Source organism: Gossypium raimondii, chromosome 8 (assembly GCF_025698545.1).
Source record: "Gossypium raimondii isolate GPD5lz chromosome 8, ASM2569854v1, whole genome shotgun sequence".
NCBI lineage: Eukaryota > Viridiplantae > Streptophyta > Magnoliopsida > Malvales > Malvaceae > Gossypium > Gossypium raimondii.
The window spans coordinates 45,866,133-45,878,448 of NC_068572.1; the positions used below are offsets into that span (position 1 = coordinate 45,866,133).

General features: G+C 31.3%; 2 protein-coding genes across 2 annotated transcripts; both read right to left on the bottom strand.

Moving 5' to 3' along the window:
- Positions 1 to 7,194: 7,194 nt before the first annotated feature.
- LOC105793660 (tetraspanin-8) lies at positions 7,195 to 8,142 on the bottom strand. The gene is made up of 2 exons (XM_012622518.2): positions 7,618 to 8,142; positions 7,195 to 7,485 (listed from the first exon to the last, which is right to left on the bottom strand). Exons 1-2 carry the CDS (start codon positions 8,140 to 8,142, stop codon positions 7,195 to 7,197), a joined length of 816 nt encoding a protein of 271 aa, XP_012477972.1.
- Positions 8,143 to 10,151: 2,009 nt separating this feature from the next.
- Positions 10,152 to 11,561, bottom strand: LOC105791668 (putative expansin-B2). The gene is made up of 4 exons (XM_012619855.2): positions 11,316 to 11,561; positions 11,106 to 11,218; positions 10,833 to 11,020; positions 10,152 to 10,678 (listed from the first exon to the last, which is right to left on the bottom strand). Exons 1-4 carry the CDS (start codon positions 11,500 to 11,502, stop codon positions 10,345 to 10,347), a joined length of 822 nt encoding a protein of 273 aa, XP_012475309.1. The 5' UTR covers positions 11,503 to 11,561; the 3' UTR covers positions 10,152 to 10,344.
- Positions 11,562 to 12,316: the final 755 nt, after the last annotated feature.

Below are 12,316 nucleotides of genomic sequence, written 5' to 3' on the forward strand. Positions count from 1 at the left end.
CCTCAGGTTGCACGCTGACGTATTATCAATTTCTATTTTTCAAAGATCAACTCATAAGCCGAGAGGTGAGTTGAGCTTCAGGTCGCACGTCGAGCTATTTTAGATTTTTGTTTTTCAAATAAAAAAATAAAAAATAAAAATTTTGACAATCGAACAAAATTCAGTGCTTTTTAAGTATTTACTCTATCTCTGTTTCACAGCGATAAGCAAAGAGGGGCAGCTATAATCACTGAATTTTGTCCGGTTCAAATTTCGTGTTTTTTTTAAATTACAGGTTTGGGCTTGTACGAGCCTAATGACTGGGCCCAATGATTGGGCCCATTGTGTTTGGATAATTGGGTTTGTTTGGCCTTTAGCCGATTAGTGTTTTGTTTTTGTTTTTATATTTTATTAATTTTAAATATTAATAATAATTTGAAAAATAAAAAAAATATAAATTACATTTTGACTCCCAACTATTTAAAATTACATTTTAACCTTTAAACTTTCCTAAAATTACATTTTTTTGCAATCTGGTCTTTCTGGCACAAGGGTGCGATTTGCGCACCTACCCCCCGATTTTTCGGCCACCGGCCTAAGGCATGGCCCCTCTCCTCCCTAGCTACCTGCTCCCTGCAAAAAGAAGAAGAAATCAGCATAAAAGGGGAATTTGTTCCCCAAAAAAAGAAACGATCCAAGAAGCAAAAAAAAAAACCAAGCAATCTAAGAGAAAAAAACAAAAAAAAAACAGCAAGCAAAAGGAAGCCAAAACAACAAAAAAAATAACATGGCCGTCCCCCACCTCTGCTGTGGCCACTGTTGTTCCACCTTTCCGAGCCCCTTACCATCGCCACCTAAAAGCCAACAAAGCAACCAAAAAAGCAAGCAAAAAACTAAAAAAAATAGCAACTGAAATTAGAAAAAGAAAGAGAGAAGGAGAAGAGGTTGAGAGAACCACCGCCACCGCCATCGTCGCATCACCGGACGAAACAAGGGAGCATCAGCGGTGAAAAAAAGAGAGCTAGGGCCGAGAGAAGGAAAACAGAAGAGAAGAGAAAAAGAAAAGAAGAAAAAAAAAGAAGAAGGCCCATTCTTCAAGCCCGTAATTTTGGGCTTTTTGGTAAATTTTCAACCCACTTTAAATTTAGTCTATGTATTTTTATGACATCTCATTTTTAATATTATTGGCATTTTTAAATATTTTTCTTTTTTTTTAATTTTAGAAATATTATTATGTACATTTTAGTTGCAATTTTTAATTTAAATAATTTTAATACATAAGGCAACGAATCGATTTGACATTAAGCCATTGATTTCATCGTATGTTGGGTGAATATCATTAGTTCGTATTAAATACGAAACGCCCTTCAAAAAATTGATAAATTCAAAAAAATAACAAAAAAATTCTCGTATTTAAAAATCAAATTTCTATTTTGTAATTTTTAATAATTATCAAATCATTTTAAAAATATATATAATATAATAATATGTATTTTTATCAAAATTCTTGTGTTTCAATCGGATCACAATTAACTAATAAATTGAACTCGTATTTTTGAAAATTAAGACAACACGCGCTTAACGAGATACTAATTTTGGGCGTTACGAGGGTACTAATACCTTCCTCGTGCGTAACTAACTCCCGAACCCTAATTTTCTCTAGATTTTGACGTGGACCTAAAATTGACTCTTTTTTTTAGAAAATTTTAAAAATAATTTTTCTTCTAAAAAGAGAAATTAGCAGGTGTCCGATCACACCTAGAAAAAGGGCGACTTCTCTTTTAAAATAAAAAAAAATTGAGACTCTGTTTTCAAATTTTCAATAATCACCTCGACTAGCGCCCATGCAAATTTTAGGTCGCTACAACAGTAGATCAAATAGCAGGCACATGGTATGTTCATGGGAAACATGGAATATGCAGCACCATGACAATAATTGCAACAACGACCATGGGTATCGACAATGCGGACAACATCCATGTACGAAACTATCCTTAAGATTGTTGGAAAATATTACACCAAGTTGATGAATCGAAAATATGAGTTGAATAAATTGAAGCGTGTTAAACATTGTCCTTAAAGATACTTTGCCTATAGCCTATCCTTTCAGGATTCAACAAGCTTTTCCGTTACAAAACGGGATTAGGAATCAACAATAGTTCACATTGGAAAAATACTCAACAATCTCAAAAGGATGGAAATGACTAGCAAAAGGAGAAGGATAGAGTTTTTAAGATGTATGTATTATGAAAGTGAACTAGGATATTTATAGGACTTCAATTGGCTCAAAATAGCAAAGTAACTTGAGTAAAAAGTATATTTGACTTAGCTAAAAATAGTTTAAAAATAGTTCAACGAATCTGGACTTGGCTAAATATAGTTGTTACTAGTTAAGTAATTTAGGTTTCTTGCACTCTTAAAAACTTAGTAAAAAAGATATCCAAAATCAAAAAAGCTTGGACACCACGACATATCATGCATAGGAGAAATCCACCAATTTACATTACACTAGCCTTTCAAGCCCAATTCTTGTATGCGCGAATCCATTCTCTCAACTTGGTTCTTACTAGCCCAATAAAAAATAATGGCTTATAAACAATGGTCTCAAGGTTTTTCTTAAGGATTGTGAGATTTGATTCTTTTGAAATATCTCAACATTTCCAACATATTCAAGTTAGATTCATATACACAACATAAATTGCATATCTAACTTATACTTAATCGTGCTACTTGTCACAAGTATTAGAATAATTAAACAATTACAAATCTAAAAATTTTGTATGGCATGATAAATATTCCTAGCTATCAAATATGATAGCTATATTCAACAAACCTAAATATCTGTAAATAAAACAAAAGATGTGTAAATGCTAAAGAATAAAAATAAACTAGACCTCACAAACTTGAAAAATTAAAACTTCATTAGGTCTATTTCTAATCCTAATATTATCTATTTAAAGGTTAAAATTTTGCATAAAGGAAAGGAAAAACAAAAACAAAACTAACCTTAATGAATTAAAGTAAATTATTTTAGGTTTTGGGCAAGCCATAAACTTCAAGAGTATTTTGGGCATATTCCCAACTTTTGTAAGTTTCAAGTGCTAAAATAATTAGAAAGATCTTTAATTCAAACATTGAAATAGGATTAATTTGAGATTTTTAAATAAATCCAAATCATAAAAACTTGTCAAAAATTAATCTTGTTGAGTGTTTCTATGTATTCTCCTCATGGAAGCCAATTTCTTATTTATATGGCACGGTTCCATGATTTGACGTACTATAATTAGGTAGGCCCCCATGCAAGTCAACACATATCCTACTATAAAGTCAACACGTGTTTCCTGAATAGGGATTCACCTGCATAGCGATGCAAACCCATGTAGGCGAATTGTATGGTAGCAAACTACATATTAACAAGCTATGCTTCATTGACCGGATTGTAGGGAACCGAGTCGGTCAGTCAGAAAATCGGGTCGAGGTGAATACATAACAAATCTCCATGATTCTTTTTCTATGAGTCTTTTGCTTATTCTACGAATAATCAAAAAAATAAATCAAAATAAAGTAGTTAAACACTTCAACCTCAAAATTCAGGAAAATTCATAAATTAATTTGAATATATCTCTATACAGGTGCTATATCAAATGTTACCAAAGTTACATAAAATTACCAAAATTGTGTCAAGATTATGAAAATCATGTTGGCCTAAGAAAAAAAAAATGAGACAAATACATGTGTTTATTTTACTTTATTAACTCAAGTTCTTAGACTGAAATTGAGTCAAAATGATTGTTAGTAAGCTGCAATTCTATCGAAACATTGAAGCATTTTATCCATATTTACAGTTCGAGGTAGTAAAAGTATTTAGGCTTAAATTGGCCTCTCGTAAGAAAAGCAGTAATTAACAACGCTTTCATGGCATTTTGAGGTATAATGTCGCATTCTCTCTGCATATTCTGTTGTATTTCACCAGCTGAATTGCAATTATTTTTGCTTGATTACAAACTTTGTACCTCAATTTTTGGTCAGCTGAAACATTTTATCGGTAATGGTAAGCAATAAATTGCTCCTAATATTATTCTCTTCATTTCATAGAAGCTGTCCGAAATACTTATTGTCCAAGCTACTATTAGACTTGCAGCCTTTTACAAAGTGCTCCAAAAAGTGGGCTCAAATGTATGCGAAAGTCGAAATTGTAAAATTAGAAAGAAAAAAAAAAAGGTCTCGATCATTCCATCATTTATATGACCCACCACACCTATATTAATTAAAATTTATATAATAATTGTTTTTTCGTATTAATATTAACACATTTTACATTTGACTAATTCCTACCCGAATTGAATATAGGATTCAAAATTGGGTCAAACTCTCTAATATTTAAGCCTACCCATATCTATACTATTATTTAAACTATTGACTAAGTTAATGTCATGGATCAATTGGATACCAACTTAATTTAGAAAAATTTTAAAACATCCTTTCATATATAAAATAAGTTATATTGTTCTACGGTACTTTAGTCTTTTATTTAAAAACAATGAAAAATATGGAGATGGTGGGATTTAAACCATGCCAATTGCATTAGAAAACCCTTAATTTTACTACTAACCATGACTTTAATTTTACATTTTTTATACATTTTAATTTGATTGTGCACACCTTATTACCATCAAATTGCATATATAGATAATGTTGTTGATTGAGTTGGTGTCATGAATTAACTCGACACCAACTCAATTAGATCGATGAAACACTATGATAAACGATTGTATTCATTTAGCATTTTCAATCGATGTATTTATGTGTTTAAATTTCATTTTACTCACAATTTAATTTATTTTTTCATTTTAATATTGTATATGTTTCAGTATGTTATTATTATTTAAGTTCAAACCATACGTTTTATTATTTGTTGTATATCATTTTAAACATATCTCGTGTTCTAAATACATGATTTCTACACACATAAATGTGCGATAGAATTTCTAGTTATTTTATTTATTTTAAAAATGTATACTAATTTTAATTGCAATTTTAATATTTAATATTTTATTTATTAAAATTTTATAGATAAATTAACATATTGTTTAATGTTTATATTATAGTAGTATATATTTTTACAGATATAATATAATATAAACTTAGAAAGGAAAGGGGGCTCAAGCCTTATAATTTTAAGTTTTTGTTCGAGCAATATTTTAAATAGACTATTTTTTTTAAGTTTATTTTTGTTTAATATTTTTGTCCAAACCCTCTAATTTTTAGATGGGACTTTGGGCTTAGATGTTAGCTCAGCCCTTGAACTGGGTCTACTACTATGTGTGAGTTTTTATTGATTTTATATAAAATTATAAAATGGCAAAAACACTATCATAATGATATAATTTACTAAATAAAAAGAATGATTTTTAGTAATTTTTCAACTAAATAAAAAGTATAGTATAGATCAAACACCTTACTAAATTGATGTTATACTCTCAAACGACCTTCAACAAAAACTATACCTCAAACCGGCACAAGTGCATAGGTAAGAATAGCTAGAGACATAAGACATCTCTGCAAGATAGCCCTATAACTTCAAGAGAAGGGATGTTTCCTCAGAAAGGGGTTGCAGTCACCAAGCCTGGGCCATTGTTTACCAGAAACACAAGTTAATCAAATATGTATGTAATTTGCTTAAACATAAACTCTCGAAGGTAAAAATAAAATATTTACCATGTAAGTTACAATAATTTACTTTTTTTAGTGACTTATATTAAAATAATTCTAAATTTAGGCATACAAAAATAATTATAGACACAACCATATATGATATTATCTCTAATTTAATTTAACATGTTTGCAGTTTTTTCTCAAAATTGTAATTATTTTAAGTAATTTAATTAAAGTTAAATTAAATTAGAGATGATATCATATATGATTGGGTCTATAATAATCTTTCTATATCTTTAAAAACTAATTATGTGCGACTAAAATCTTTATTTTTTTACAACTTTCTTAAAAAATAATTTCCTTAAAAATTATAAATAGATTATTCTCTTGAAATATTCTTCAGTAATTTTTCATTAATGAAGTAAAGCAGCCAGAAAAAGAAGGGCAACAAATTATTGAACAAAATCAACACAAAAAAAAAAGCTGATTATGTTTCCATATTTAAACCCTAAAATATTAATGAAAACAAGTTGGTGAAGGCTTCAACCTTGGGTGATAATTAGCATGCCAGCCTTCATTCCACCCTGTTGGCTTGATGAAAAAAGATTGTATGAAATAGGGATGCCATGTCATTTTATATCATTTTTTAATTATTTAATGGCATTTTAACAATTCTTTCATGTCATTGATAAATAATTTTGGTAATTTTTTAAACCTAAACCTAAACCCTAAATCCCAAACTTAGTCTTTTGATTTATGGTTTAGGGTTCGGATTTCAATGTTTGAGATTTAGGTTCTAAGTTCAAAGTTCGGGGTTAAGTTAAAAAAATTACTAAAATTATGTATCAATAACATGGAAAAAATTGTTGAAATGCCATTAAGTAATTGAAAATGGTTACAAGATGATGCGGTACCCCTCTTTCATACAATATTCCTTTGATGCAATTTTTTCCACATCATCAATACATAATTTTGGTAATTTTTTGGACTTGAACCCAAAACCCTGAACTCTAAACCCAAACACCAGAATTAGAACCCCAAACTTTAAACCCTAAACTAAAATCCAAACCTAAAACTTCGAACCCTAAACTCTGATATTGGTCTTTTAGTTTAAAGTTTGAGATTCCAAAGTTTGAAATTTAGGTACAGGATTTGGAGTTCAAATTAAAAAAAATTATTAAGATATTATTAAATAATTAGAAAAGGATACAAGATAACTTCAGACTCTTTCTTCTGCTGCATATATCATTCTCTTCATGTCATAGAACCTTTAAATTTCGGAAGAAATTAAAAATAATTAGAAATACTTAAACGTCCGATGCCCAAACCGTGATTAAACTTGCAGCCGTAAGTGCTCCAAAAGTGCACTAAAATAAATGCGAGAAAGTATCGAAACCCTAACAGTGAAACAGGGACCAATAAAGAAACAAATTAAGAAACAAAATAGACCATCATAAATGATAAACGCTGATTCTTTTTCCATATCTAAACCCTAACCCTAAAAAATAACAAAACCATTTGCTCAAGACTTCAACCATGGATGAGAATCAGCATGCATGGTCAACTCTCATCGATCAATATGTTTCTGAAAGCAAAGCAACCAACTGCATACATAATGATGAGCAACATCTGGCATATGACGTAAAACCACTGAACCTTCTTCCACGAATGCTTGGTGTTGTCTAAAACCCCTGCCTTGCACGATTCGCAATTGTAGCATAGTATATTTTGATCATTATCCCATGCCTTGCAATCAGGATTTTCAGAGTACACTTGCCAATTCTCCTCCACCCAACGTGCTGGATTCACGTACGTAAACCCACATTCGTTTGGCGGCTTACAACAACCAGTCTGCATTTAATATAAAAGTTATAATAATAATAATAATAATAATAATAATAATAATAATAATAATAATAATAATAATAATAATAGAACTCATAGCACAGTGGAGAGGTTTCATGACATATGAAGGAATCGTACCTGAATAGGATTCAAGGGCTTTTGATGGAATTTGTTGAAACTAACATCCCAATACTTGGAATATAAATCACTGCAAACCTTGGATTCAACCAAACAGGTCTTGATCTTATTCCAATTCCTGTTGTTATTAAGTCGATTTTGAAGCCAGTTAGAGTAATCTCCCAGCCTGTACACTTTATATCCAGCACCGGGTAACAACCGACCACCGCCTTTATTAGTTACCGCAAAAGCGAAAATAGTGAAAATGATGCCGGCTACAATGAGAAGAAACATGAGGACTTGGTAGACCCAGAGCATGCGTGGCAAGTGGCCGTAGAAGCAGGCCCCGATAAAGCCTGTCAAAGAGACGAGCAGGAGAAAGACTCCGAACCAGATAAGCGGCTTGTAGAAGAAACGGTCGCAGTCCGTTAAGGCTGCGTTTTCGCTTAGCAAGATTCCGACCAAGAGGATAGTGATTGAGAACAAGAACTTTATGATGTTGAGGATCCCCAGAAGTGAGTCGTTGGTAAGACTGAAAGATGACATGGGTGTGATGAGTCTTTTTTCTGTTTGGATGATGGGAAAATCATAGAAAAGATGAAGGGAAACAAGCTACTTCAAGGAAGTGGTTCTGGGTGGATATAAATATGCTAGGGTAAGAGTGAAAAATTGTCCGAGTATCAAACTCAAGATTGATATTAATTGGATATTTAAATACAAATTATGAGTTTGTGAAAACTTTTTAGACTCACCCTTAATTACAACCCTGCGGTATTTACGAAAAGAGTTAATTGCACTAGCCATCCTTAGATTATTATTTTTATTTTAAATTAGTCTTTAAACTTTAAAATATTTTAGTTACATCCTAAACTATTGATGTCATATCAATCAGAATATTGAAATTATCATTATTTTAATCATTAAACTACATGTTAAATCTTATATAACATAATTTAAAATTAAAAGTTTAAAGAAAAGTAGTATGTTGTCGCATAACTTTTAAAATTAAAAACTAAAAATGAAATAAAACCAAAACAAGGAGTGAACAATAATTTTGTAAAAGCTTGAAAACCTCAAAACCAAGATTTTTACAACATCCATTTTACAATATATTTTTTAAAATTTTATTTTAAACTATGTCACATAGAATTTAAGACATCATTTAACGGCTAAATTAATGGTTTTAGTAACGAAAGGATTTTATTAATTTAAGACATCATTTAACGGCTAAATTAATGGTTTTAGTAACGAAAGGATTTTATTGATATAATATATAATTAAATATTTTAAAATTTAAGGAATCATAATTTTAATGCAATTAATTCTTATGAAAATCGCTTATAAGAATTAACATTTAGATGTATATAATATAATTGTGTTTTAGGAAAATGAACCATATATTTGGATTTTAATTGCATATATAAAGGTATAAAACAACCTTTAATTTAAAGATGAATTTGGTCCATTTTCCTCAAAAGAAATCTTGAGTAGCACCATGATTTAGGCTGAAAAGAATGTTTCCTCACTTGTGTTTCTTTTTTTCTCAATGGGGAGTAAAAGGAAATTACATTGGAACCAATATATTTAATTTAATTTAATCACACTCAAGGAAGGATGGTACTTTATTTTCATATTATTAATGTATTATAATATTTAATGTAAACAATACAATGAATTTATTAAAGAATATTTTAATTTATTTGAGCCTCTAACTTTTAAAAATTTGTTTTAGCCATTCATTTATTTTTTTGTCCTTTTTAACCCTTAAACTTGCGTTTTTTGGTCAAGTTACCCCAAAATTGATGAAAAAGATAACGTTTTTTACTTTACTGACACAGTGAAATTATTTAAAAAGTATAAAAATATTTTTTAAATATATTTTAAATTTTAAAATTAATTAATTTTTGAAATGGCATCCATGTGACAATCTACGTATATATCATGTCAGCAAAGTTAACAAACGTTAACTTTTTCATCCATTTTGGGATTATTTGATAAAACATGTAAGTTCAAGAACTAAAAGAGGTGAAAGAATTAAATGAGAGACTAAAATAACTTTTTCTTTTGTAAAGTTGGAAGATCAAATAAATTACAAAATAATAAGTAAAAAGGACTTTTATTCAGTACTTTAGTAAAAATGACCTTTAATGTTTTAAGTAATAGTCATAGGATATTTATAGTACAGTTAAAATTTATGATTTAATTACCAATTGAATTGGGAAATAATTAAAATATTATGTTCAGTTTTTAGATTTTTATCCAAAATCAGTAAATACTTGTACTAAATGGGACTCAAACCTAGAAATTTCAATATTTTTTATTTTCCGTACTAACAACAACTTTCACAGACAACACGTGATGCATGCCTGTTTCCAGTTTCCAAAATCCGTAGTACAACGATAGGTAGGCCATTCAAGATAATCAATTGATCCAAATGAGTCTAATCCAGTATTTTAAAACCTTTTACTTAAATGCGCAGCATAATATTGTCTCGCTATATCTCCCTTAACAGTTGGAGTTGATTCAAACTGAACTAAAATTTACTACAACGGATATCTGGAAAAAGAAAAGAGAAACGGAATTACTCATACGATTAAAGCTATGAACTATATAGTTTTAATAAAATTCTTCCAAAAACATATGCAATCAAGCAATTAACACTTGAGTCTTGGAAGAATATGACACATGTTGACTTCAAACTCGCCAACACTACATTAATACACACGTATTATATCTATATATACCAACTTAGACTTTAAAATTAACAACCGATCTATAGGTTTTCCCAGGCTCCCATCCCGCCGGAATCACACCGGTGGCCACAATGGTGTTGCGAGAGTCGAGTGAGGTTAGCTTGATAGAGAAGGGAGCCCGCAACCGGGAACCGGCGTCGAGTTTCCAGACAGCACCCCAGGATTGTTGCATGGGTTGCCAGGTGTCAGTGTCAAGCGCCTGTTTCAGGTCAACCGAGGCAAGGTCACCATCTCCATCTTCGTATTCAATTAGGGTGGCGAAATAGTTAGGGTTGGAACCCGCATCGACGTGGAATGCAATGGTCGTTCCAGGATAGTTACATTCAACTCTGCAAACCCATTTCGTCAACAAACAGAATAATTATAATAAAAAAATAAAAGAGGAGAGAGATTGAATTCTTCAACTCTGCAAACCCATTTCGTCAAGGCTATAAAGACTTTTTATCCATTAAAGGTAGGTGAGGACTAAAACTAAATTCTTACTTTCTATATTGAATTTGCAAGACCCCAGCATCACGGAGCTTCTCAGCCTGACCAGACTTAGCCATGGCACCAAAAGAAGTACCACTTAAATCGAAATGAACCGACTCTGAAACACAGCCGGGGCATTCATCTGTGATTACTACGGTCGCAGCGTTTCCCGAACAGGCTGAATTACTCGTGCATTTTACCTGAAATATACGTACATATGCCTAAGTACACTGCCATTAATGATAATATTGAAACCCTTTGCATGAGAGAGTAGTCTTACTGCACCTCATAACAGGCACCGCATCCTTTGCCAGATTTGTACAGAGAAGGGCCTCCAGCCGATACCAATGACGAAAATGGCGCTTGCGACACACTTCCTCCATAGCCACAAGATCCACCTACATTCATACACACAAAATGGTTAAACTTGAAGAAATAATCAAACAAAAAACATTAGTGTAAATGGTGACAATCATTGCCCATGCTAGTCATTACCATCACTTCCAGCCCCTGTGGGGCTGCCATACCATGTAGCGCCGGCTGGGGACCAATCATACTCAGATGCTGCCAATGAGACATTAAGGAGCTTAGGGTAGAATCCAAAGCAACCGTTAAATAAAACTGAAAATGTGACTCCAAAAGCTAAGAGGGAGCACATGTTTCCAAGAGTAGTGAAAGCCATGAACACAAACTTCGATCCAAGAAATTAGCTAGTAGGTAGCAGAGAAGTTTTAAGTTGGGTGATGGCTCTAGCAGAAGAACTACTAGGAATTTATAGAGCCAAGCGTAGTGCATGGTTTCTAATGCAACCACTTAGAAAATGACACGTGTAATAACAATGGAGGATTGAAGCATTATTTTCTTCAGGGACAAGTCAAAAGGAAGATCCTTGAGATACGAAATAAGAAATAAATTATACTGCTTGATTAGACTTTTTGTAAGGGATTTTTATAAAAAGATTAGTAAGAAATAAAAATTTTGGTTAAATAATATAAAAGATTTTGAAGACATCAGGTAGGATAGGCGGCACCATTGCTTTTACTAAGATTAAAAGTGACATAAATACTAAACATAAAAGATAAGAATTTTGTATTATGTTCACAAGTTATTAATTAATTCAAAGGATCTATTGTGAAAATGATGTATGTCGGGAAGTTTGCATGTATTTGTATTTTATGTATATTTCATATGCACTGTAATACAGAAGCAATAATGTTGTTTTATTTTGAGAATTTTTCTAGCTCTCATGTTAGATACTTTGTTTATTAGTATACTCTACGATAAATAATTTCTTTTTGGTAAAATATAAGAGAAGGGCAAAACACTGATAAATATTCTAACCATCAAGTCAACCCAGGTAGAAAAAAAAAGTAACTAATGCATTAGCTTTTATTGATGTACACCATATAGCATATTAACAGAGTCCAACATGGATAGATGAGTCAGATTTCGTTGTTTCCGAGCTTGGCTGCCCCAATCTGATTTTTAAAGTATTC

Bases quoted from the DNA above. Each gene is read 5' to 3' on its own strand.
- LOC105793660 (XM_012622518.2), bottom strand. From the start codon at position 8,142: ATGTCATCTTTCAGTCTTACCAACGACTCACTTCTGGGGATCCTCAAC. The intron at 7,486-7,617 runs GTACGATTCCTT...TATTAAATGCAG, and splicing joins AGCCCTTGAATCCTATTCAG to ACTGGTTGTTGTAAGCCGCC.
- LOC105791668 (XM_012619855.2), bottom strand. From the start codon at position 11,502: ATGGCTTTCACTACTCTTGGAAACATGTGCTCCCTCTTAGCTTTTGGA. The intron at 11,219-11,315 runs GTAATGACTAGC...GTATGAATGTAG, and splicing joins CACAGGGGCTGGAAGTGATG to GTGGATCTTGTGGCTATGGA. The intron at 10,679-10,832 runs GTAAGAATTTAG...ATGGGTTTGCAG, and splicing joins TTGCAAATTCAATATAGAAA to AGTTGAATGTAACTATCCTG.